At 37.1% G+C, this 27,585-nt stretch overlaps 1 protein-coding gene across 10 annotated transcripts; it reads right to left on the bottom strand.

Moving 5' to 3' along the window:
* Positions 1-1,553: 1,553 nt before the first annotated feature.
* On the bottom strand, positions 1,554-26,368 carry synj1 (synaptojanin 1). Of its 10 annotated transcripts, none has more exons than XM_059544304.1 (32): positions 26,227-26,368; positions 25,167-25,314; positions 24,799-24,885; positions 23,573-23,840; positions 23,115-23,340; positions 21,023-21,106; positions 20,748-20,825; positions 17,923-17,984; positions 16,141-16,237; positions 15,820-15,995; positions 14,740-14,821; positions 14,505-14,657; positions 13,811-13,976; positions 13,281-13,304; positions 12,746-12,937; positions 12,512-12,596; positions 12,184-12,324; positions 11,876-12,068; positions 10,459-10,617; positions 10,219-10,375; positions 9,926-10,043; positions 9,173-9,385; positions 8,627-8,705; positions 8,335-8,497; positions 8,051-8,236; positions 6,931-7,062; positions 5,856-5,894; positions 5,447-5,493; positions 5,186-5,369; positions 4,016-4,314; positions 3,760-3,783; positions 2,491-2,628 (listed from the first exon to the last, which is right to left on the bottom strand). In XM_059544304.1, the coding sequence occupies exons 2-31, from the start codon at positions 25,288-25,290 to the stop codon at positions 3,763-3,765; spliced, it is 4,035 nt and encodes a 1,344-aa protein (XP_059400287.1). In that variant the 5' UTR covers positions 25,291-25,314; positions 26,227-26,368; the 3' UTR covers positions 2,491-2,628; positions 3,760-3,762. The 10 variants fall into 10 exon arrangements, with proteins under 10 accessions (XP_059400280.1, XP_059400281.1, XP_059400283.1 ...); XM_059544305.1 differs by having other exon boundaries at positions 3,760-3,780; XM_059544297.1 differs by lacking the exon at positions 3,760-3,783 and having other exon boundaries at positions 1,554-2,628.
* Positions 26,369-27,585: the final 1,217 nt, after the last annotated feature.

Below are 27,585 nucleotides of genomic sequence, written 5' to 3'. Positions count from 1 at the left end.
AACCCCCCCCTGCTTAACATGAGTAAAACGACTGCACACATAAAATCAGTTCCTGAAGCCTGATCATTCACCAATAATACAATCTGGAATGCTATACAATTGACAAAAACAATGGAGGCTGACCCATGATATGCTTCTCCAGAATCAAATAAACACCTTTGGGGCCTTGGAACTCCAGACTTTTATCAACAAGGCATTGTTAAAGAATATACGATGGCAGCTTTAAATGTTACACCATCCATAATCCATCTTTTTGTGTTCAGACTGCTTTCCTTTTAAGATTATACCATATTTTATATCATAACAAATATATTTCTCTAAAACAGTCTGAAGACATGATAATGCTATAATGACTCTGAAGTCAGCTGACTTGTTACATAAATATCTGAATCCGTCCCGCACTCGCACAAACAGCTAAAATACACAGAAACAGATGGCGCACACCAAAATACAGCACAGTATTCCTCCACATAATAAATAGATTTATCAACAACCTGTTCATCGAAATTAAAAAATACAATTCCATTGAGCGAATAAGTACACATTGCACAAAAAAAGCATGACCAACATCTTGAAGGAGGGATCCACCAAATAAAAAACACACACAACACATTTGTTAAATACAGCATTTCTGTTGAGAGCTTTGGGTCAGATGAACTGAAAGCACATGTATATAACACTGTCGATGAATGAGAGGTGCCACTGTGACCCTCATGTGAACAAATACACGCTCTTCACTCGAAATGTGCGTTTGAAAGCCTAGAGGACAGAGCTCTTCAGTGCACTTTAAATATGGCATGAATTTGCTGTAAATATAATCACAATTCAGAACTACTTTACATTTTTCCCCACTAGGAAGACATATAATCACTATGAATATGTATAGAAGATATATTTCAACAAGCTAAGCACATCGGTCGTGCTACAGGAAGCGTGGGGGGTCATTTGCATGAACACCCAGAAAAATAAGTCCTATGATTTGAGTATGCAGTTAAGCACAGCGACCATTACTGCTGCATGTGACACTCAGAAACTAAACATAGGCAATAGAAACGGGTAAAAGATACATTCATAATGAGTTTAACAACAAACAAAGATATCTCTGGTCAAGCTCATTTTACAGATATGATGGCGCAAATCAAGTCAGACACAGCCAGGCATTTGAAATCTGTGCATTTGAAAATAACACACGTTTTCTTATTTGCACTGGGTTACAGAATAAAGGGATAGTTCACCAAAAAATAAAAAAATAATAATTTACTCACTCTCATGTCATTCCAAATCTGATTTTCCTTCTTCTGTGGAACAACCAAGAACATATTTTGAAGAATGTTTCAACTGGTTTTGTCCATATAATGGAAGTCAATGGGGTCCAAAACAACCTATTTAGACCCCATCGAGTTCCACTGTATGGAGAATAGTTTTTTCCCCCAAATATCTTCTTTTGTGTACGGACATGAGGGTAAGTTGAAAATGAAACTGAAATCTCAATGAGATATATAATTTGACATTTGTAAAAAAAAAATTTCATCTGATCATGTAGCTTTAAGCTGAAAGATTTGCGGTCTAATGTGTAATATACAAAATTTGGCCACTGAAGTGTAAAATGTTTCACACAGATGTATATCAGGTTAATACGCAAATTACAGTTTTTTAAAAAACGAAAAATATACCAACATACTGTGTTGATTTGCTCTTGATTTCCCATCTACATTGGGCTAAAAGTAACGGCCAGATCTATTTTGGACAAACACTTCCAACACCACACTTTTATACAAACCATACACATATATAGATACACAATAATATTTTCTTTGTATTTTACATACACTGTCTCATACATCATCTCTCTGTAAATTCATTTCTGGAGGGGATATGGGCATTTTTGATGCTGGTATTAGTCCTGGTTGGGATCGGAGGGGGGATCATGGGAAACGCAGAAGTGGGAAATGACGTCCAGTTGCTGTTTATGCCAAAGCCTGAGCTGGGGATGCTGCTCTGAGGTTGTGGGAACGGAAGGGATGAGGCTGCGGGTATAAGCGGCAGGACGGACCCACCTGCAGATCCTGACTTTCTAGAAAAGTCTGAATCATCATCGAATGTGACCCATCCTTGGATCTGTTTAGCTGGGGCCACTGCTGGAGCAGGAACTAAGGAATGCTGTCTGGGGAATGATGGTGGAAGAGTTGAACTGTGAACCACAGCAGACATGGCCCTGCTGAGGCCCGGGCTGGCCTCCTGGGCCTGCTGCTGGGTGTAGAAATCGGGCGTGAGCGCTCGGCGTGGGGAGGACAATAGGTTGCCGGTGAAAGAGTTGGTGCTGCTGGGTCTGGGTTGGGCTTCTGCGAGGAACGGACTGTGGGATGAACGGAGGGTCTCCTGGGATTTGCTGCGGGAGGGTACGGGTGGAAGCAGAAGACATGGAGTGCTGCAGGTGTCCGATGCTGAGAAAAGGGAGAGGGAGCTGGGTAATGTGGACGAAGAAGAAGGGGAGAGGGTGGATGAGGAAGAAGAGCGAGGGAGGGAAGCAGAGAACGAGGTGTTTTGGAAGAGGGACTGGGTGTTAAGCGTGTGGAAGGGGTCTCGTTTCCATTGTGCTTCTCTTTTGACTCCATTCATCTCCTTGGCCTGGGGAAAGAAAACATACATAGACTACATTATGAAATCAAACTTACAGCTTAAGGAGAAGATACAACACAATGCAGTTGCTGAGTCAACATGAAATCAAAATTTCAAATTAGATTTTATTAAATATATTGGAGAAAAATTGTCTTCGTAACCTTCCTTAACCCACCTAAGTTAAAAAAACAAAAAATGGTCACACCTTGGCTGTTTGGAATATTAAGAGTTTACTTTTTCCCTATTATTCTTTTTCTTCTTTTTTTTTATGAAATTCTACTGGACTAACTTTCTTTTGAAGTAGTAACATCTAGTTTGGGGGATTTTAGGTTCATAAGCTGACAAATAACTGCCCCCTTTGGCTGTTGAGTTGAACCTCTATTTTAAATAAATTATATAACATTAACTTCCTCAAGCAATTCAACAAACTACTGAATGCACCTTTAAATATCCTCTTTCGGTCACAAAAATGTATCATTAAAGATGTATAAAGGGTTAAAAACTTCATTTCATGTTGACTTTAAATTATAAAACAATATGTTTATTACAAGTTTTGATAAAAATCACGATGACTTATTGGTTAAAACATAAATGGTGCAATGTGAGACCTTAAAATAAATCAAAAACAGAAAGATCTGAATCTTATTTATTAAACTGTCTAATGAAACAATGAAAACAGCATTGTATAACATCAAAAGCACAAATATAATTAGCATACAAGTCTACTAGACGGAAAGTAAAGCTATTTACTCAGAAAATGACTTTCTCTTATCCAAGAAACACTGAAAACAAATAAACCGCAGATTAAAAACAAAAACATACATTACTCACAATAAATACTGCATGACGCTTTCCTTGAACCCCCTGTTGGAACTCAATTAAACTCATAACCTGGTAATTTAATTAATTTATTTATTTATTTATTTTTAAATCGCAATATACAATAATTTCAAGGGGTTCAAGTTAAGTTTGCCACTTTTCTGATATTCAAAATAAAAAAAAAGGTCAAATTAAAGATGGAAAGGGGAAAAACAACTATAACATGGAGGATCCTATATTTATGAGCACCCCACACATTGTGACTACAGGCTATGGTGCCATGAAGACAACGTGAAGGCTAGAAATGACTTAATCCAGTACCTGTCAACCTGAGGATTGCTCCTGCTAGTAAAAGAGAGAGACACATGCATCAAGAAGAGCGAAACATGACTGTAAGTATCACCTGGATAAAATCGATTTTTGCTGGAAAAGGAGAAAATAAAAGGAAGAGGCCCTTAAAGCTGGGTATTAACCCGAGGATGGGCTCTTGTGGGAACCTGTCTCTCTTTATCAAAATTAGAGGTTGGGCTTGTGATCTTTACATCCATGCAGATGTGGGCAGGGTAAGAGGACTAACCTGAGATGTAGGAGCAGGAGCAGACTCAGGTGGCAGTGCATGAGAGGACCGGCTCCGGGGTGGAGGTTTAGGAAATGCCAGTCCAGGCTGAGGGGCGGCAGCGGCTCCAGTTGACTCTTGAGGAGCAGGCTGAGGCACCAGCGAGGCAGGGAAGGTGGGCTGCATTGGTGGAGGGAGCTGGGATTGTATGGGTGGGGGCAGTTGGACTTGGATTGGAGGCTGCATTGGTGACACACACTGAGGCTGCATGGGTGATATCATCTGAGGCCTCATGGGACTTGGCAGTGTCGGGGTTGGACCTGACGGACAGACACAGCATTATTACATGGCAAAAAGTTGTTAAGATGGTAAAATATATGTATAAATCTGGTATAAAATATATATATAAAGTTTTAAATAATTTAATTTAATAATAATGCACATATTAAAAATAATTCAAAAATAATACTTTATCAATTAAGTAATTGAATTACTATTGTTATCAATAATAATAATTATTACTATCATTTAAAAAAATGTAAGTTATTTAGGTAATTCAGTAACTACTGAATGTACTTTTAAATATCTTGTTTCAGTCAGAAATATGTATTACAGAAAAAAAGGGTTAAAAAACTATTTTAAACAATGTGTTTGTTACAAGTTTTGATAAAATTCACAATGTCTATAAACAGACCGGGGTTATTACAGTTACTTAAAACTAAAACTAAATTCAAAACCATTAAAAAAATAATTTTCATTACTTGGGGTAAAAAAAATAGAACAAGAAAAAGAACAAGAAAAAGAAAAAGAAAAAAAAACACCTTTATTTCAGCAAGTTGCCAAGGCATAATTTCTATTTTTAATTTATTTTAGATTGATGTACTAAAATAATTAAAACCGAATACAAACTATATAGGCATTTTAAACAAAAACTACTAAAATGACAAACACAAAACAAAATGACTAAAACTTTAAACCTAAAATGAAAACTGTAAATATAAAAATAAAAACTGGTTAATAAAAAGTATTATAGTAAATAGTAAAACTAGAATAGTATAATAGTAATAATAGTATAATAGTAATAATCTGACAGACCAAAATAATAAAACTGAAATATGAAACATGAATTTTAAAATGTTATAATGAAATATCGAAGAAAAACAAATAAATCATTAGAAGTGTTTAACAAACCCAGAGGCAGTTCAGATGGTTTTCTTTGGGGTTCAGGAATGTGTCTTGGTGCTCCAGGATGATTGTCAGGTGAGGGTCGTGGTGCCCCAGGATGCCCCTCTGCTATGGGTCTGGGGGCCCCAGGATGAGCAGGAGGAGGTCTAGCCTGAGGAGGGACGCTGATGACTCCAGCTCGAGGTGGGATCTAAAACAGAACCATTATATTAACACAGTATTTAGATTCTTCTTCTTCTTCTTTTTACAATTATTAAGTCTACCCACTGGCCGCGAGGCGCCTCCAGGGGCTGAACCAGTGGCTTGACCTCGACCTGAAAAACAGCCGATGCAATAATCAAACATTCAGTAATATTTAAGAAATAAGTTTGTAAAAATATCTGAAAACCTATTTTATTAAATTCAGTCAATTTGGCACAATTTCTACAAATGTGATAACAGAACAATACTTTACATAATAAATTTAATCAGATGCTTTAAAAGTAAGCCTGGAAAATATCAGATCAGTGCTCCTGTCGTGAATGTAGCTCTATTTTGTGTTGAAACTAGCTTGAGGTTACAATATTCTGGCATGAGGAAGGCCCAGAAATGTTTGTCAATGAAATCTTTTCTCAGTTACAGATGGTTGATGTTATTTCGGAGGGCTGATGAGCGAAGGCAGTGTGTAAGAACTCACCAGCTGCATCTGCACGTGCTAATGCTGGGCTTTTTTGTCCTTTTGTCAGCATGAGGGAAAAAGTATTCAAAAAATGTTTTGTAGCACGTTACAGCCTTTAGCTAGGGAGAAAATATATCTGTCCCAACAGACTCCTTACCTGAAATAGAAATAATTTCTATCCTTATCTATTCAATTACAAAAGCTACTTTGCCTAATTCAACCCATCACTTCACAATGAGACACTAAGCCAAAATCACTGGAGTACCCGAGACTTAATGCACTACGTCTTGGCAAGAGGGTTGACCTGAACACCCCATGCCCATCTAAATTAGTCTATTTCTGTTAGCAAGTGCAGGAGGTCTCAAGTGATCAGGTGATCATCATACACAATAACAAACACTGCAAGAACCATCTAAAAATGAAATCTTTTCAGAAATTACCTTCATAACCGGTCAGATCAAACTCTAGAGTGAGAGGCTCAGCAAAGTCTTCGAAAGAAAATTCAAAATGTTTCCAAAAAAAAACATTATAAACCAAAATCGGTAATAAAAAGCTAAATCCACATGGCTAAAATAGTTACTTAATATTTAATGACCCAAAATGGCAAATTTACAATTAGGCCCAGGAAAAGCATGAAGAAACACAACCAAACAGAGCCCAGAACTACATCATTGTGCATTACATCTGTGAGCCAGACATTTTTCACTCTGCCAACCTAATATCAGGTGCAACTAACCAAGCCAATAAACAATAAACAGCATTAATTAAGTAATCAACTGCTAATACACAGATACACAGAGCTGGTCATGTACAGTGTTACCTGCTGAATCTTTCCTAACAGGTGTGGGACTTCGCCCTCCTTCAGAAACCACAGGACATTGTGAAATAAATGAAACATGTATTAAAAAAAAAAAAAATATATATATATATATATATATATATATATATATATATATATATAAATAATTGAAAACATAGCATCTAATGTATTGGGTGTTTCAATCTCAGATAAAACTCATGACTTTTAGGGTTTTGACTTCTTGTAATAACAGTTCTTTTATGTTCATTCCTGTGTAAAGATTCACAGCTGTACCTGAGGGTGGTGGTGGGCGCTGTGGAGGTGCAGGTCGGGGTGGTGGGGCATTGGGGCGTGGAGGAGGGGGGCGTTTTGGATCTAGTATCTGTGAAGAGGGAGCTCCAGCAGTCTGACCATCAACAGGAGAACCTGAGAAAAGAGAGAGGAAAAAAAACATTCTATCACAACAACCACTCTCAAATCAACAGCCTGAGTGATTAAGCTCATCTCACAGCACTGCAAACCACACTGAAGCCTTGACACACACACACACACACACACACACACACACACACACACACACACACACACACACACACACACACACACACACACACACACCCACACCCACACACACACACACACACACACACACACACACACACACACACACACACACACACACACTCTAAAAACCACTGAAGCTCATTGGCAACACCTCTGCAAACAGCACTCGTTACCTGCCAGTTCCATTCTAATGGATGCTGGGCTTAATCCTTCTTTTTGCAGTGTAAAAATAAAGGAAAATTAATGCGCTGGAATTTTGTATCTTTAAGAGTTGAATGACAAATGAACATTTTGGCACAACTCTATAAATTTAAAATTACTACGGAGTTATGCAAGTTTTTTCCCTCTTCCACTCCCCTGATAGAGGTCTGTAAGATGTTCTTGACAGTAGACTCTTATGATCAAAAATATTTTGTAAATATAATAATATTATGAAATATTAATACAACCCAAAATAATTTCTTTTTGTGTTAATATATTATAAATTGTAATTTATTCCTGCAATGACAAAACAGAATTTTCAGTTGCCATTACTCCAGTCTTCGGTGTCACATGATCCTTTTTAAAAAAAAATTATCAGTGCTGATTTTATTATAATCAATGTTGTTTATCAATATTTAATTTATTTGAAATAAACATTTTTTATAACATTATAAATGTCATTATAAATTTCTGTCAAAATATTTCAATCTCACTGACCCCAAACTTTGAACATTAGTGTGTGTATATATATATATATATATATATATATATATATATATATATATGAATTATAGAAAAAGACAAAGCTAAAAATTTATAAACCCCTAAGAGTTTGTCCATGTTGGGTAGAATCAAATACTAGCACTACCCAGTGGTGGTCCAGCTGTGCGTGGAGGGGCTCTGCTGGGCCGGATGGGGGCCACAGGTTCTCCGTGGGTAGGAGAGGGGCAGGGACTGGTGTGTGGCGATGTGGCAGGGGATGTGCCCAGATCCATGCCTGCTCCAGGTTGCAGATGCTGGGGTAAAATATCCTCAACCTCCTCATCCACGTCACCTGTCAACACAGCAATAACAATGCAACTCCATACTGCCCCAGACTTTCACACATTCCTGTTGCATTTTGGTAACATGTCACCCAAACAGGTGCCACACCTTCCATGTCATACTCTTCCCCTATGTCAGAGTTTTCTGCCAGCAGGGTAGAGCTGGTGGATGTTGGGATGCTACCACAGATTCTCTCCACACTCATTTCCTCCTCTAGACTCTTTATCCAACCTGGACTCCTCAGACGAATGTCTATGGTCTTACCATCCACCTGAATGCAAACACATAGAGGGATGGTAAACAAAAAATGCAATTTTAGGGTGCCATGCAATAAATACATGCATGTGAATTTTTTTATATTGTCAATATATAAAGCTGAATCTTAACTATAGTCTCTTACAGTAGAGCCACTCAAAGATAGAGCTGCCAGAGCAGAGTATCCCTCCAAAAATGTCACCCACATTTTCTCTTCAACAAACCTGTTCCGCAGAAGAAGAACAAAAACATAAATCATAATTTTTGTATGTATATGTTATTATGGTCACCAAGGTTGTGGTTATTTAATCAAAAATACAGTACAAACAGTAATTTTGTGAAGCATTTCTACAATTTAAAATGACTATTTGCTATTTTAATATATTTTAAAATGTAATAAATTCCTGTGATGTCAAAGCTGAATTTTCAGCATCATTACTCCAGTCTTCAGTTTCACATGATCCTTCAGAAATCTTTCTAAAATGCTAATTTGTGCTTAAGAAACATTTCTTATCAGTTCTGAAAAGTTTAATGCTTAATGTTGTGGAAATATTATTTTTAAGACTCTTTGATAAATGAACAGGACTTATATTATATTATGTAAAATGATAAATGTCTCCATTGTAATTTTAATGACATTTTAATTAAATATAATTGGAATTAAATTATGTATATAAAAAATAACCCCTACCTGATAAGAATAACCTCGCCAAAATTTGCAAACTTGTCCAACAGGTCGTCAATCAGTGCATCATCAAAGTAGTCATCAGGACCAGACGTGCAGAGAGAGACAAGGATGGTGCCATCTGGTGGACCCTGCAGGGCGATCACTTCCTTATACACCTGATGTCTGGCCTCTGGATCCACCTCAAGTATGTCCACATCCATGACAGCCACCACAGGCCTGCAAGAAAGAAATGTTAAGAGTACAAGAACAGAGATTCCTAAACTTAAAAGCCCCTGTGGCCCACACAAACAAACGAAACATTTTAAAAATGACTTTAGACTAGCATCATTTAGTTTTGGTGATGCGAGAGTGGGTATTCTTAATTCCGGTTTCTGTGACGTTTGCATTTACTGTAAGGTGAAACTCATACGAAACTCATTCATTCATTCACCTGACCCACAACATACGTAAGTTGCTAATACCGCTGGCTCAAATAACATATATAATATAGTAATGATAGCAATGTAGATCTTAGTTGCATTTAAGTGATATTATAAATCCTGTAAACATATATAGAAGGTATGATTCAGTTTTTCCCAGCTCTCTGCACTGACGTTTAGGAAAAATGGAAGTATCTTTCTTTACCCATTCTTGCTGATCGGAAATCCAACACCCATTGACAGCCTCCTGCAGTACCTCTGAGGCCCATTGGAGGGCAAATAAAACATTGCAAATGGAAAATTCAAAATTCGTTGTGCTGGCCTTATTCTCTCTCACCTGTGATCAGAGGTTTTAAGCTCTGCTCTACCATAATACTTGAGCTCTCCAGGGCTCCATGGGTACTGATCCTCCTCATTCACTGAGGCTCCTACTACATTCAACTCCAACTCTTCCGCTGAAACACACACACACACACACACACACACACACACACACACACACACACACACACACACACACACACAGGCAGATCTAGTCAAAAATGTAACTTTAAGGTTAGCTTATTCTGTTGTATAGTGCATTTGAAGTTTGGTTGGTGGGTGAGGATATTTTATTAATATAATTCTCACCAGTTTTATCAAAGTTCCACTTCCTTCTCTTCCACAACACACGGTCAGTCCAGGCTGGTGTGCGGCACTTCTCACTGGTGTCGTAGTCCTCCGAAAACAGGTCATATTTGTAAGTGGGGGCAAAATCCAGCTTCCCTTCAATAAAGCCCCTAAAAATCTGAAATGTGAATAAAATGGAGAAATTGTTTAATAGAGTGACAAAAAAACAAAACAAAATTCCACAGATTTTCCCTAATATACCTGTCCAGCATTCTTCTGCTCCAGCAGCTGATCTCCAGCAATCAGTGCATCCCAATTCTCCTGTCTGATCAGTTCCTTTGTCTCTTCATTGGGAATATTTATTCGGTAGTTGAAGTCTCCACACCAGAATACATAATCATGGGAGTACAGGAGACGGCCCTAATAAATAAATAAAATCTTATTTAAGAATAATATTTTTTAATGTTTTCTATTATTTGCATCAATAATAAATACAAATACTATATATTAATATGTATTATAACAATAGTATTATTATTAATTAAAAAGTACAGACCAAAAGTTTGGAAACATTACTATTTTTAATGTTTTTGAAAGAAGTTTCTTCTGCTCATCAAGCCTGCATTTATTTGATCAAAAATACAGAAAAAACTGTAATATTGTGAAATATTATTACAACTTAAAATAATAGTTTTCTATTTGAATATACTTTAAAAAAATAATTTATTCCTGTGATGCAAAGTTGAACCTCCAGCAACATTACTCCAGCCTTCAGTGTCACATGTAACATCCAGTCTATCACATGATCATTTAGAAATCATTCTAATATTCTGATTTATTATGAGTGTTGGAAACAGCTCTGCTGTCCAATATAGTTGATGAATAAAAGGTTAAAAAGAACTGCATTTATTCAAAATAAAAACAAAATTCTAATAATATATATTCTAATAATATATTTTCCTTACTATCACTTTTTATCAATTTAACACATCCTTGCTGAATAAAAGTATTGATCTTATTTAAAAAAAAGAAAGAAAAAGAAATTACTGACCCCAAATTACTGACCAGTAGTTTATATTGTTATTACAAAATATGTATATTTTAAAAACATAGCTTTTTTTTTTTTTTTACTTTTTATTCATCAAAGTATCCTAAAAAAGTATCAGATGTTCTGAAAAAATATTAAGCAGCAGAACTGTTTCCAACTTTGATAATGAATCATCATATTAGAATGATTTCTAAAGGATCATGTGATAATGATCCTAAAAATTCAGCTTTGCATCACAGAAATAAACTATAATTTAAAGTATAATAAATTAAAAAACAATTATTTTAAATTGTAATAATATTTCACAATATTACATTTTTTTCTGTATTTTTGATCAAATAAATGCAGGCTTGATGAGCAGAAGAAACTTCTTTCAAAAACATTAAAAATAGTAATGTTTCCAAACTTTTGGTCTGTACTGTATATATATATATATATATATATATATATATATATATATATATATATATATATATATATATATATATATATATATATATATATAAATAATGCATTTAAATAACATTAATACATTACAATCAGTAATACATAACAATTAAAAGAAGAAGGTGTTCATAAGAAGTGTTTCAACAGAAATAACAGATATTTTCTGAATCACAAATGAATTACCATGGGGAAGGACAGTTTGCGTGCAATTTCATTGTAGTCGTCGTTCCTCTCTTTGACCTGTGACTGGCCGGCAGCAAAGTGAGAGCACACAAAGCAGATGCTGGTGGTGTGAAAGAGCATGCGAATAGCCACACCCCCTTTATTACCAGTGGCTCCACCCATCCCAGTCTTCACTGTGTCCACAGCAACGTCCCTATGTGAGGAAAACTCACAATATGAGATCTTAGAATTATTTCTAATCCTTTTAAACATCTGAAACTAGATTGATTTGTCAAGCACAAAATGAAAGCAAGTGTGTGTGAGAATACCTGATGAATGGTGCATGCTGAGGACGTATGAAGACGAACAGACACACACCCACCAGCTGCTCTGAGGCCAGCAGCACGTATTTGTGCTCTCGTGAGATGTTCTTCTGCAGTTCTGCAGCCCACAGCTTCTGATTAGTAGTGCTACCAGGGAGGAAAGAGAAGTTAAATAGTTCTCAAAGGAATGAGAGCATGAATACATGAAGCATGAAAAGTGAATTGGGTAGCACATCACAACTACTGGCACTAACCAAAGGAAGTTTTGCTTCTGCTTACTATTTAACTACAGTCCAGTGAACTTCAAAATCTCTTACGTCAAGTTACTTCTTACCTTGCACTGACGATATTTCCAGCATTCAGCTCTACCATTTCCTCAAAGCCAATAGCAAAGATGTCCACTGGGTTAGATTTTCCATCTGCATGACAAAACGGTGATCTTGGACTCTGATACATTAAGCCACTTAAGTATTTGCATTAGTTTTATTAGTCACTGACTGATAATAAAACAAAGCAACCTCATTTCCTTTCAAAGTATCATTTGCATTGTCTTTGCATCAACACATACCCTGGAATTCTGGGTGGCCGGCCTTCTTAGGGGCATCCAGGAGCCAGTCATTGAGCGTGTGGTTACGAAACGCAATACTGCGGAACTGCTTGCCCCCGTTCACGTTCCATGTACCCACACACACTCTGATCTTCTTGGGACGTGTGTACTTGAAGTGGTTCTGACACATGCCCAGAAGCACTCTGGGAGAGGCTAAAAACAGAAAGCGTGAGACATTTATCAAAAACCTACATTCAGATGATCAATGATAATATGAAATCATATCTTGGCCAGAGTACACGAAAAGAAAATGCAGAGCATATGACATCGTCCAAACCAGTGAGACACACCAAACCGATTAAATTCTGTCCTTGAAAGTTGGACAATAAGATATGACACATTTAAAACAAGACTAGACAGCAAATTCAAAGGATGATAAAAAGAAAAAAAACAAAACACACTGTACAATGTCAGAGGCGCCAAAATAAACAGTGAGTTTATAATACAGGGTACCATAAACATTTATGGATTTATGGCTGGTATATGTATACTGTACCTGACTGTAAAATGGGCTCAGTGACTAACATTGTAAGCATTAAGGAGAAAAAGAAAGAAAAAAGGGAGGGGGAAGAGAGAGAGTGGTTCACGTTAGCCGTTAAGACAGATAACAGCATTAGTCTTCTGGTTCAACACTAATCTCACACCCAAAGCAGCCGGGAGCCATAGATTAGCACGCTAGCATAATGAAATGCATTCAGATCCAGATCCAAAGGATGAAATCAGTCCACTACAGCAGACTGATCACATTAAAACCGTGACCACAATCACAAGATACCAAAGGTGGAAATCAGGTTTGAAATCACCTATACCTCAGTAAAGTCAGTAAAATTGGTATAGTTTAATATGCATTTGCTAGGTATTTTATATGTATTCCTTTATGGGCAATGTATTTACAATATATTTATATTTTGAAAATATTAACATTATAATTAAATCACACTAATACTATATTTATATTTGATTTGACTAATATTATCATTGTCCTGGTTGATTTCTGACTTTGGATTGTGGTGGTGTAAATCATACCGTACAGGCTGCCGGTTGTGAGGAGGGCTCGTGCCTTATCAGCCAGGTCACTGTTCAGGGTGCTGCCCAGTCTCAGGATGTCAATGGCTTCCTGTTTAGAGCTGTCAAAGAAGTTGTTCTGAATGGTTCTGGTGACTGAGCGAGCGCCGTCCTTTAGCTTTCCACCCTACAGAAAGAAAAAACAAAACCAAACTATTCATCTAAAATAGTTACGGTCGGGAACATCAAAACTATCAAAAATAAAAAACAAAAAACAAACAAAGGAAACATTCATGTATTCAAAGGGACATGACAGCAATACTAATAATATTTCTATGCAGCCAGCTAAATGAGGCTTGGTGTTTGAGGCCTAGCTGAGAGACGGTTTACAGGCCTTTATAACAGTCTGTAAAGAGACCGAATTAAAGTTGAGAGCACTGCCGGTTACAGCAATCTTTCTCTACTAACATGAACCACCACAAAACAGCAGACTAAGATAGAATAGAGCATCAAAACTTGAATCGACACAACTAGCTAGTGTCAACTTACCACAAAGGCAGAGGAACAGCCATAGGAAAGCAAGAAAAACAGCAGATATAAGAGTTAAGACAATCGTTAACTTACTGGGTAAAGATGGTCAGAACCTCTCATTTTCAGCTCTCTACTGCCTTTTTGTGCTTTATTGTTTGTATGTGTTTTACAAGCTGACAGGTACCTTAGCCTTGCCATCCAGGGCACCAGTGCCTGCGTAGATCTTGCTGACCGAGTCTCCATTGATGGACCACATGGAGCGGAAAACCTCCTGAAAGCGTGCCACCAGCTGAGGCTTCTCAGTCAGACCCATGTCTTTCAACTGTTTCGGAAGCATCTGAACAACAGATACATATTACATAAGAGGTATTAGATTTTTTTTTTACTGTAGTTGGAAAACAGAACTGTTACAAACACACCTCAAGTGCAATGAAGGCCTGGACGCTGTTTGTTCGGTCCAAGCAGTCTAAACAATTGGAACGAATAGTCCCAGTTTGACATCTGCAGTGAACAAAATTGTGGGAGACAATTTCATGAACTAGTTTTGGTCACTTTGTGATTATCATCAGCATAAGCCAATTACTTATTAAATGTAAGGATTTAAAAGATTTTTACAATGTATTTTTTATTAAAAAAAATTATTCATTAATAGGTTCAGTAAATTGTACTTCATTCAGAACTTTGTCTATCTTCATTTCAGACTACAAAGCAACAAAATGTGATTTTTTCTTACTGTATACCAATATATACCAAGCGGCAACCTCCCGCTCTCTCTCGTGAAGCCCATACGGAAGTGACTTAAACTGTAATTCGTTAACTGGCCGCTAGAGGCTGGCTGCAAAAGGGAGGTAATTCCATAGACCCCCCATGTTAAAATGCCCAATTTTACAGCAGAAAAAAAAAAAAAACGTTTACAGCCTGGTTGAAAAATGATTTTGGTCTATATAGCTATGTTTGCCCTTAATAGCAACTGTGAAGGGGGTGATTTTTTGAAATTACCTTAAACCTTAAAGTTCAGCATAATTAAGGGCGTGGCCACTTGAGTGACAGGTGGATTACTGCTGCTGTCACTACTGTTGAGCTATGTGGGCTGTATAAAAACATGTCATTAAAACAATGAGCTGGATTGATGGTGCTTGTGGCATACAGGGTTTTGGAGTGGTAGAGGGCACTTGTATTATTAGTGAAGACACATTATTTGTTTATTTACAGTCATTCATTCTCTCATTCTTGTCTCTGTGACTTTGCGCGGTCCGGAGCGCTGTAAGACTGATGTATCATTTCAACTGAACTTTACTCCAAATATATGAACTTACCTGTTTTAAATACTTTTATATTTAATGTGTTTGTTATATTTAATAGCCACGTGGTTTAAAACACCACTATGACAACAAGTACAGAGAGGCTCTCTCTTGCCCTCACAATATGATGTATAGGCAATCTCACAGGATGGCGATATGACGATTTGAAAAATGTCTATATCGCCCAACACTACTCACCTCTGAATGCCGGCCTCCTCTGAGTAGTAGAAGAAACCACATTCCTCCAGAAACTTGCTGATCTGAGGTTTCAGGACAGTGTTGAGCTTGTCAGTCTTCCCGCCTTTAACCATCTGATGATAGTCAAAGTTCAACATTCTCACAGCGTTCGCATGCTCTGAGGCTTTCAGGTGACTCTGTGGGCGAAGACAAAGATAGTCTTTATACAGTAAAGAAAGTGAAACAACTGCTCTATGGCTCTGTCATACTTGAGTATTGAAAGACATCTCAAATAATGCATTGCAGCCTGACCAACCCGAATATTTGCTTAACAACAATCACCTGGAATGCTTTGCTGAGCATGTTTTCCCCCTCCTTCATACCCAGCAGGTTGATGATCACCTGTCTGCCATACAGCTTCCTCAGAGCACTAAAGTGTCTGGACAGGAAACATCACACAGGGGTTCATGCACATTTAAATACATTAATCTAATCGAAAAAGAATAAATAAAAAATGTTTATCCAATCCTGTGATCCAATGCTTCAAGAAAAATCAAAGGTGATTTAAAACAAAGGAAGCCAAGGAAACAAGTGATCAATAGATCATTAAGGATGGAGTGGGAGCAATAAAAGCCTCACGATTGTGTTGTCTGCATCTACTTGCCCTCATACCGACCTGACTCAGCACTCCAGGGAACAGAGCAGTGACTCATGATGAATAAAGAATGTCCATCATGCTTAGTGTGAGAAGCCAAGGCTGGATAAGAATAAACCCTCCCACATTTTCAGGATAAGGCTTTCTTAAAGCAGATTTTAGCATTTTAATAAACATTATCTTTCCCTAAAAAAAAAAAAATCATACAAAGATGTATTATTGATGAAGTTCACTGAAAGAGTATGTCTTTAGTGACACTGACAAGATCATGGGGTTATTAACTCACTTAAATCTAACAAATGCTTTAAAACAGGTTCCCAAAGACTGACCTCATCTGAGTTTTCATGTAGAATTTTAAATAATATAAATAACAGGTTTAAGTTTTTTTGTCTGATTTGTTTTGAAAATATTTAAATATTGGGTAAATAAATGTTTAAATAAAATGTAAATGATAAAATTTTAGTGTCAATTAATTGTACTATATCATGTTACAGAGAAATTTCAACAAAATTATTTGTAAAACTCACATTTGCAACCATCCAGCAACCAATTTCTAAATAAAAAAAATATATATATATTTGTAACTTTTTTGAACCACTTTTTTTTATATATAGTTTTAGTAATTTTAGTACTTCAACCTATTTTTTCAACTAGTTGCCATGGCAACATTTATACATTTATTTTAGGTGCCTTTTACTACCATGTTATTACGTCAAAAATGTTGTGTTCATGTCTTTTGCTGTTATTAAGGTGGGATACAATAATGGTATAGTTAGGTTTAGGGGTGGGAGAAAGGGTTTGTAGTTATATCTACAGTATATATAGAAATATAACTACAAAAATTAATTACAGATGTAATTACAACCAGTAATTATTTTTATAAGTACAAGGTAATAACATGCATTGCATGATTAATGACCATGATTAATTCAAATATTAGTACATAGTAGTTAAAGACACTTAATACAAAGTGGGTCCATTATTTTAAGATTTTTTTATGGTCAAATTATTATTTACAGATAATTGGTTTAGAGTTGTGTTTACATGGGGCTGGACATCTTACACTGCATTTTCAGCATATCACGTCATCAGTGCTGATTTTTAAGACACCATGAGCAGTTTGCATTTATAAGACCGCAATAAGCTAAGTTAAAAAAGTTTAGCTTTTAAATGATGCCTCCATGTTACATTTAATCCAGCTGTTATGTGCGTAATTGCAGTCTATGAAATCCATCTTATCGGGCTCTGGTGGACCTTAATTACCCAGCGACTAGCTGAAAATACATCCTTAGACATGTCTGAGTTTGCCCATCCAGACTGTGTTTAATAACAGGACTGTTTGAAGCAGGGCCCATACACAGCACAAATATCTGCTGGATTGCTTTCATCATGCACTAACACTTGGGCCAGAGCCAGAACAGCTGGATACTAGAGCAAGCATCATCAAAGACCAGCTGAACCCTAATTACCTCTCAAAAGCCGGTGCGTTTGCTTCAAAACCACGAGACAGCTTAACACGATGAGATCCGACCTTTGTGGAAAGAGAAAGAAAAAACAAAAAAAAAGATTTGTGAGTTGAGCTGTTTCCTATTTGGTGAAAAAGGAAATTAAGGTGGCAGAAGGAAAGGAAGATGAGAGAGACAGCAAGAGAAAGACCACACAGGCCTGGCCTGCCTGCGGAGTTGAGCTGCATTTGAGAAACAAAAAACATTTGTGCAGAATAAGATAGCGGAACCATCTGCAATTATTTCACAAGCTCACTGAAGCCTGAAGATCTATCAGAGATACCGTTCATCCCAGGAAACACATGAATCCTGGCTGGACAGTCATGATTTGTGCTCTACACAGAAGTTTCAGACGCTAATGTTAGCTAGCTGCAGTTTTTAATAGTTGCAGGAAGCTCCTTTATAATAATGGTTTTCGATTGATGTTACTTTTGACCACTCTCACATCCTTCAATATAATGTATAATGTTCCTGGCTACAACCACAATAGTAATCTATACAGAGGACTTTCCTATTTCTAGGCTATGACTGGCTTCTCATTTCCTGCAGTCTCATATAACTCAGGTCACTGAAATAGTTAAAGGTCCTGTTCTTCGTGATCCCATGTTTTAAACTTTAGTTAGTGTGTAATGTTGTTGTTAGAGTATAAATAATATCTGTAAAATTCTAAAGCTCAAAGTTCAATGCCAAGCGAGGTATTTTATTTAACAGAATTCGCCTACACAAAATGACCCGTTTGGACTACATCCCTCTAGTTCCTGCAGTAATGACGTCACTAAAACAGTTTTTTGACTAACCTCTGCCCACAGGAATACACAAAAAAGGGGGCGTGGACTTGTTGCGCTCGCGCGGAGAAGAGGAAGAGCTGTGTTTGTGTTTGTCGCCATGTCGTCGAAACACTGTTATTTTAATCTCGGAGTCCAATCATCTTTGTTTGGCGTTCCCAGGGACGCTGTACTTAGAGATCAATGATTACAATTTATGTTTAACTCGGTTCCCGAAAATTATAATCCACATGTAAATCTATGTGCAGCACATTTTGCTGAGGACAGCTTTCTCAATCTCAATCAGTTTAATGCCGGATTCACACAAAGATTATTCTTGAAAGATGGAGCAGTTCCCTCTTTGTCTGGAGAAGGCGTTGTTTATGGACCACAACCAGTAAGTGTATTTTATTATTTAAGTTTGTGCGTTTAACAGTTTTTTGTAACTTATTACACAAAGGGCAACGCTGTTTAGCTTTGTTAACTAGATGTTAGGGCTGTGCAAAAAATTGAATGCGATTTTCATGCGCATCTCGTCAGTAAAGGCATTCTGTGATTAGAAGTACATCTCCAGCACGTGCGTTCAGATCAGGGTTGCCAGGTTTTCAAAACAAATGCTGCCCACTTGCTTCTCAAAACTAGTCCAATCGCATTTCTAGGAGGGCAGCGTGCGCTCAGCTGCTGTCAAATCACAACACAGGAACCGCTGGCCCAATCAGAACACGTATTTCTGAAGGAGGGGCTTTATAGAACAAGGAAGTCATGAGCCCGTTTTTATGACGGTGAAAACAACGGTATACAGATAGGTGAATTGTGTGAAAAATACTGTGTTTTTTTACACGTGAAACATGAACACGTTACATTGCACACTGTAAACACAATCAAAGCTTCAAAAAAGCACGAAAAACGGGACCTTTAAGCCTTTGAACCCAATTTATTCAACATTTTACACCAAGGGTCTTCAACAAGGGGCCTGCGAGGGCACTGTAGATGGTCTGCCAATGTTTAAAATCTATTTATTTTTTTGTATTATTATTAATACAAAAATATAAATAGCCAGTAATTAAATATTTGAATATTATTATTAATATTTTTTATTATTAGTCACAATTTAAAAAATATATTTTTTAGTCATTTTGAATTGAACTGAATTTCTATTTCAGTTTAGCTTTCCTTTCTTTTAGGACTTTACCTTCAACTTATTTTATTTCAGTATTCTGAAATAAATTCTGAAATTACAATTAAAATACAATTTTAGTTTAATTTTATTTCAACTTTATTCCAATTAATACAAAAATGAATGAAAAAAAATCATTATTACTTATTTTAATGCAATGTATTTACATTTGCAATACATTTAAATGTCAACTTGTTATTTTTTATCAGTATGTATAAGATGGTGCCTGTTTTGCCTCTATTTGCAACCAGGGGGACTTGAATTCAAAAAGGATGAAGATTTCATGTTTAGAGCTGTTGGACATTTCTGCTTTATTTAGACTCAGTCCGTCAAAGTCCCACCCAATTCTTTTTGTTGCCTCTGCAGGTGCCATTAATATTTCATACATACGTAAAGGCAGCCGAGACCAGCTCACATTACCTTGAGCTTTTTTGGGAGCAAATCAAATATCCTGTGGTGATTCTACTTCCTTTATTTAGCTTACACTGAAGACAATGGAATCCCTTAACCAATACCACTATGGCCTGAAGTGACACAGAATACCTTTCACTCAGGTGCTGTGCAAAGGTTTGAAAAACAGCTCAAGAAGGGTCACCTCACCAGCTTCCCACTAAAAGCAACAATGATAATGTCTATGCAATGTCAGAGGAAAGACATAGGCGTTTCCAGACCTTCTTGCTGGCATCTTATCTCGATTACACAAGACACCAGTAGATTTATCAGAATCTGGATCCTTTCCAAAATGAATCACGGTCAGTTTAGATGCAGCTTTCACCGGCTGACATTGCACAAACTCTTTGCAGTGAAGAACAGATCATCCACCAGACAAAACTAAAGCTTCGATATACCAGCTGTTGGTTTCCATGCTGTCCTTTCGCCTCTCGACTTTGATTCAGCTGCAACATAATCCCCTTAAAAGAGTGTTTCTGATAATATGAATAAAGGGGGTCAGCAATGGCCATGTGTGATGAAGTGGAAACACAAAAGAATACATTCATTATGATGACACAGCAGGGGCTTGGAACTCCAGGAAGCTCAATTCAGTGGAGCGCAATGCAAATATTTTTCCTCAGTGTGATTTGAATACAAGCATACGTCATATTGATACAAGGCTTTACTGTACCTGAATTCCCGGCTGCTCCCAGAACAGGGGTATTGACCCTCGTATCTGAATGAAGGAAGATACTTTGTCATCAAGGAAAATAACCTGTAGGGAATAGAAATAAAAACTAAATCTTAGCCTTGGCATACCATATATGACATTTAACCCTCTTAGTATATCTCACTTAGAAGTCTCACTTGTCATCTTCAGTGGAGCGAAAACAATAAGCGTAACTTTTTTAATGATGTACTGTATTTTGTTTCAATAATATTTTTTCTTTAATGTGTTTCATTTTGTGGGGATTTCATGGTTCCAAACAATATTTACCTCTAAATTAAAGCGTTAGTTCATCGACAAATGAAAATTATGTCATTAATAACTCACCCTCATATTGTTCCAAACCCGTAAGACCTCCGTTAATCTTCGGAACACCGTTTAAGATATTGTAGATTTAGTCCGAGAGCTCTCAGTCCCTCCATTGAAGCTGTGTGTACGGTATACTGTCCATATCCAGAAAGGTAAGAAAAACATCTTAAAAGTAGTCCATGTGACATCAGAGGGTCAGTTAGAATTTTTTGAAGCATCGAAAATACATTTTGGTACAAAAATAGCAAAAACTACGACTTTATTCAGCATTTTCTTCTCTTCCGTGTCTGTTGTGAGCGAGTTCAAAACACAATAGTTCAACGATATCCAGTTCGCGAATGAATCACTCGATGTAACCGGTTCTTCTTGAACCAGTTCACCAAATCGAACTGAATCATTTGAAACGGTTCTCGTCTCCAATAAGAATTAATCCACAAATTACTTTTTTAATGTGGCTGACAATCCCTCTGAGTTCAAACAAACCAATATCCTGGAGTAATTCATTTACTCAAACAGTACACTGACTGAACTGCTGTGAAGAGAGAACTGAAGATGAACACCGAGTCGAGCCAGATAACAAACAAAAGACTGACTCGTTCTCGAGTCAAGATCTGGTTGCATCGGTTTTCGGATCACCAGTAGTGATGGGAAGTTCTCAGTTCGAACCGATTCTTCCGGACATTTCGATTCAATAAACCGGTTGAAGAAAACGGTTCACCAGTACATTAGCACAGAATCAGTTCAGAATTAATCACCAAAAGAATCAGTTTAGTTCAGACGCAACCAGTTCGGTTCAGACGCTCTGTGTGTCAGTCTGCTTCCCGCTAAATCACACATGTATCATCAGCTCCTCGGTTCTCGAATCGGACGCATCTGACAGAAACGGTTCTTGACTCGTGAACGAGTCAGTCTGTTGTTCGTTATCTGGCTCGGCTCGGTGTTCATCTTCAGTTCTGTCTTCACAGCAGTTCAGTCAGTGTACTGTTTGAGTAAATGAATTACTCGGGGATATGTTTGTTTGAACTCAGAGGAAGTATCAGCCACATTAAAAAAGTTAACAACTTAAGTAATTTGTGGATTAATGCTTATTGGAGAAGAGAACCGTTTAAAACTGTTCAGTTCGATTTGGTGAACTGGTTCAAGAAGATCCGGTTACATCGAATGATTCGTTCGCGAACCGGATATCATTGAACTGTTGTGTTTTGAACTCGCTCAGAACAGACACGGAAGAGAAGAAAATGCTGAATAAAGTTGTAGTTTTTGCTATTTTTGTACCAAAATGTATTTTCGATGCTTCAAAAAATTCTCACTGACCCTCTGATGTCACATGGACTACTTTGATGATGTTTTTCTTACCTTTCTGGACATGGACAGTATACCGTACACACAGCTTCAATGGAGGGACTGAGAGCTCTCGGACTAAATCTAAAATATCTTAAACTGTGTTCCAAAGATGAACGGAGGTCTTAATAGTTTGGAACAACATGAGGGTTATTAATGACAATTTTCATTTTTCGATGAACTAATCCTTTAATCCTAAAAAGTCATATTTTCATTTAATACAGTGTTTAGGTTAAAAACAGAGCAAAGGCAGATTGGTGCCATGTGGTTGTAAAAGTCACTGAGTCTGAACCATTCTAGTTAAGTAAAAAAAAATCTAAACAAGTTTAAAATGACTAAAGACCACCGAAGAGTTAAGGAAGTCAGTTCAGAGGTGACTTGCAGGTGACTCATATTGCTGGCGTACCTGCTCAGTCTCCACAAAGTTGGCCACCTGGCCATCGTCATTTGTGCCTCGGACATTAAAACGTGTGCCTGCTCTCTCTGAGCTGAGCCGAGAGATCACGCAAGCTTTGGCCTGCTTGTGGCCAGCGTAGATGGTGCGGATCTCCACTCCGCCACACATCAACCTCAGCAGCCAGTCATCACAGTTCACCCCATAATGCTTGAGATGAAGATGGAGGGACTGATTCCTGTGAAGCCATTACATTATTACAAACCATTACATCCATTTATCATCAACTTCAACAGTTCAACAGTCTGAGTAAGTGAGATTTTGTTGGAAACATTTTGGACATATACAGTAAATCCTATATGGCCACTATAAGTAAATGTTTTGCATAAAACTGTATATATATTAAATGAAAAAATCTTTCAACACTGAATCAAAATGACCTTCGGGGTCACAATTTGAAAAACACCTACCAGAAAAAACGATTGTCAGATGTGTCTTCTCTGATTCTGCGGTGCGCGTTCAAGCTGAGGTCCAGACTCACTCCGGTGGAGGACCAGGCAAAATAGAAGTTCCCAGAGTTTAAGACTTTCCTGACATCAGCGATGCGGTCCTCATCCGAGGGGTCATTTTTCAGAGAGACGAAGTCAGTGCCCGTTACTCGAAAAACTTCTGAATCCTGGACTTTCCCCACTGAACTGCAGCCTGTTACGACCACCAGGCTGTGCAGCATAGAATCCCCTACGGAAGAAGAGAGAAGCGGATTCAGAGTTTCTAGCTTATGCAAGTTTTGCAACCACATCTTTAAAATGTTAGATGTTTAACAATTAGTCATTGAAAAACCAATATGCATTGACACCTTACTTGAATATTGAGGTGGACAAGTCTCTATGTCTATGCTGTTTTCTAAGAACTTAAAATATGACAGTGAAATATTATATACACTTACAAACTCAAATAATGGCTGATCTTGTAATTACACTGTAGTTACTGACTGAATTTGTATAACAACTGCTTGATAATATGTTATATACGTTTAATTTTCAGAATTAAAATTTAATTTTGTTTTGCTATGAATTTTAGTGTTTTGGTACTATTTCTGCTCTACTTATCTTCAAAAAGAATTAAAATCTGTCGACAGGGTGGATTTACACCCTACAGCACCCTACAGCATACTCCCACAATATGGTATGCCCCACACTGCACTTTAACAGTTCAACACTGGACTATACATACACACTGCAGTTAATACAATAATCTACCCATTACCACTGGATACCATCCGATGCACATCCATGACATTTCTGTATCCAGTTCACGTACACTCTGTTGCACCTTAGCATATTTTTATGCATATATATGTTTACATAACGTTGAACGTGTACATTCTGTGTATAGTGTATAATGTGTAGTGCTAACTGTATGCATGTACATATTGTGTATAATGTGTAGTGTTAACTGTAAGTATGTCTAATAGTACACTGTGTGTACTGACTATATGTATGTGCATATTGCACATTTTCACCTGTTGGAAGTCTGTATGGTTATATGTTAATTGTTTCTGCAATTTCTGGAACAAGCTCCCAAGAATTTCACTCACCAAGGCACATGTGCTTGATTTCTATTTGTTGTGATGACAAACACAACCAGCAAGTCAAATAAAAAAAATAAAATAAAAAAAGAAGCTGAGAAACTGTACCAAGGTTAAGACGAAGAACTCCCAGGATCCCATAAGCATCCAGCATCTTAGTGTACGCTGTTTTTATGGTCTCTTTCTCTGCCGCCGCTGTGGATGACATTAAAACATTAACTTAATAAAAAAAACAAAAACAAACAACAACAAAAAAAAAAACACTTGCCATATTTATAGACTCCAAAGCTGTATTATATGCAAATAGACAATATTTAAGCCATTTTGTTTCTCTTTTATCTGGGAAATCACAGGAATCTATAGGGGGGGAAACTTTTTGATTCAATAATATTTTAATAAAATGACTGGTTTGACATTTTTCATATTTAAAATTTATAAAAAAATAAGTACTATATAGGGTGTGTGGACAGTCTTACACAGTACAGCAACGGCTCCAGTCTCGAACATCAGGCATTCCTCTCGATTTCTGGTCTCCACAATCACACTGTACGGAGGGGGATCCAGTTTATGATAAATACGATAACCTTTACTGAATGCCATGACTCGACACAACCTGTTTCAGCCCTGAATAAGACAAAAACACCGTTTACTTTGAAAACATATGAAGGAAATGCCACAGGGGTTATGGTAACCATATTCAAACTCTAAAACGCCTGCAGGTTCAGATAATCAGGTGCATCAAATGGTACATCATGTAGTCACGAAAACACAATTCAAAGTGTTTTATTAATGCATCCTGTCATAAACCATTGACATAAGAGGAAGGAAAAAGACTGAGAGACATGCACAATTCGTGTTTTTGTAAATCTAAAAAAACACTCATTAGGTTGCAATAAAATCATGCACGTTTAGTGCATTATAGGAAAAGAAAGACAACACGGTGCTGACGAAAAACATGTTAGTTATGCTTTATTTCATCAACAGGACAGTAAGGGATGAATCATGAACCCCAATCCCCTAAAAGCCGAAGCAACGAGTTAAAATGTCCGACTCCAATGAAATAAAATGTTCAGAAACAGAAGATGACAGGTGCTCATCTCAATGCCACACCACATACAAGCAGATCTGCAACCCAAATATATGACAATGTTTACAATTCATGCACACACAGAATGTCTATCCCTGGGCCACTGTCTCAGCGTGTGGATGAAGGTTAGTGCACGGTTAGTGCACATGAGATTAGTAATCGTCAATATGATAACTAAACTGAAGAAGACCAGGCCCAGCCGGCCATTTATCTGTCAACACCAATAGTTAAAGACACTGACAGCGCTAAGCATTTATCACGACCAGCACTAACGGCTAATGTTAGCCGGCTAGTTCTCCATCGCCTTCCTGAACCATATAAACAGTTATTTAACTGATAACAGCGCCGTGATACGTGAGTTTAACGTTATATGTTAAAGAAGCAAATGTAATGTCTCAGAATTGTTATTCATTTATGACGGTGCATTGGCAAGAAACGCTCTTGTGTACCTGTCAGAGTTTTGTCTGTCTTCCCCCGGTTGGAGATCGTCTAGAAACCAAATGGTTAGCGGGGCAGGTAGTCCAAGCACAGAAATACAACAGAAACCTAGAAAGGACAACTCGAGTACTGTTGTTAATCCCCTGATCGTTTTCGGAACCCTGAGGTGTGCACTGATTGGCTAGATTTGTGTCACGTGATGCAAGAGGTACTGATGGACATCGTGTTCTATCAAGTACAATTTTTTGTGATAATAAAACGGTACAAAACTGTCTCGGGACATTTGTCAGATCATTGTATATTACATATTGAGTTTTATAAAAAAAAAATGTATTCATAAAAAATGTGTATGTGTCAGTTTCGAGAAGCAATATGAAAATCTATATTTCTACGCAGCTTTATTTGTTAGCGTTAATGTTGTTTATCCGTAAATGTAAGGTATTCAAATATAATAGCTTTTTTTTGGCTATGTATGAACCCCTATGAATGTCATGCAGCTGAATAAAATGTAGACAATGACTCCCTCCTCAGACAAAAGTTAAAGCAATCGCTATGGATTTATTTTCCACGTCCAATTTTTTTCAGTTCATTCATATAGATCCCTCCCATTTCTTACGCCTACTCAATGTTACCGTAAAAGGGAATACAAATGACCATAATGCAGTGGATCTCAACCACAAAAACAACTACAATAAGAAGAATGTAATTATATAATGTAAATATACCCCCCCCCCCCATTTTGTTTTAGTAACTATCTGGGCTAGAACACAAACAATATCAACCTGTGCAACAAGAATCAATACAGCACCTAAGGTTTCAGACATAACACAACAACAATGGAAATCTGTGAAAACGTCAATATTCTGCAACAATAAAATAAATAAATAAACAAATGTGAATTAAGTAAATTAGCTACCTTACAAAAAACATTCAGAAAATATTAAATTAAATGCAATTTTAATTCCACCCGCTTTTGCTTTAATGATTTTGCACCTTTTGATGTATTAATTATAATAAAAAATAAAGTACAAAACATCTTTTACCCCTTTTAGAAAAAATCGATGCTCATTAGCCCATTGCGATTTCACAAATCAACCCGCCCATTTGGTATGATTGGCAGCCTCACCAACCAATGACCTTAAAGACCTTAAATTCAACTGACCAATCAAATTCTCAAGAGCAGGAAACATGCGTTTCATAAGGAGTTGCGATTAGTCATGTTTCATAAACAAAACAGAGAGCAGTTTAACTGTCACACTGGTTACAGAAGAGTCTCAGCAGCAGAGAGGAGTTTCTGGTGTATAGTTCTGAATGAAAAAGGAAGTCTGCGATCTGTTTGCGTTGTTTGTACAAGTGAGCTGTAAACAGAC

Source organism: Carassius carassius, chromosome 49 (assembly GCF_963082965.1).
Source record: "Carassius carassius chromosome 49, fCarCar2.1, whole genome shotgun sequence".
NCBI classification, from domain to species: domain Eukaryota; kingdom Metazoa; phylum Chordata; class Actinopteri; order Cypriniformes; family Cyprinidae; genus Carassius; species Carassius carassius.
This window is presented reverse-complemented; position numbering and strand designations above follow the sequence as displayed.

Bases quoted from the DNA above. Each gene is read 5' to 3' on its own strand.
- synj1 (XM_059544297.1), bottom strand. From the start codon at position 25,290: ATGGCATTCAGTAAAGGTTATCGTATTTATCATAAACTGGATCCCCCT. The intron at 23,341-23,572 runs GTAGGTGTTTTT...ATGGCTTCACAG, and splicing joins TCTGACAATCGTTTTTTCTG to GAATCAGTCCCTCCATCTTC. The intron at 13,305-13,810 runs GTATGATTTACA...TTACAATGTTAG, and splicing joins CACAACCGGCAGCCTGTACG to TCACTGAGCCCATTTTACAG.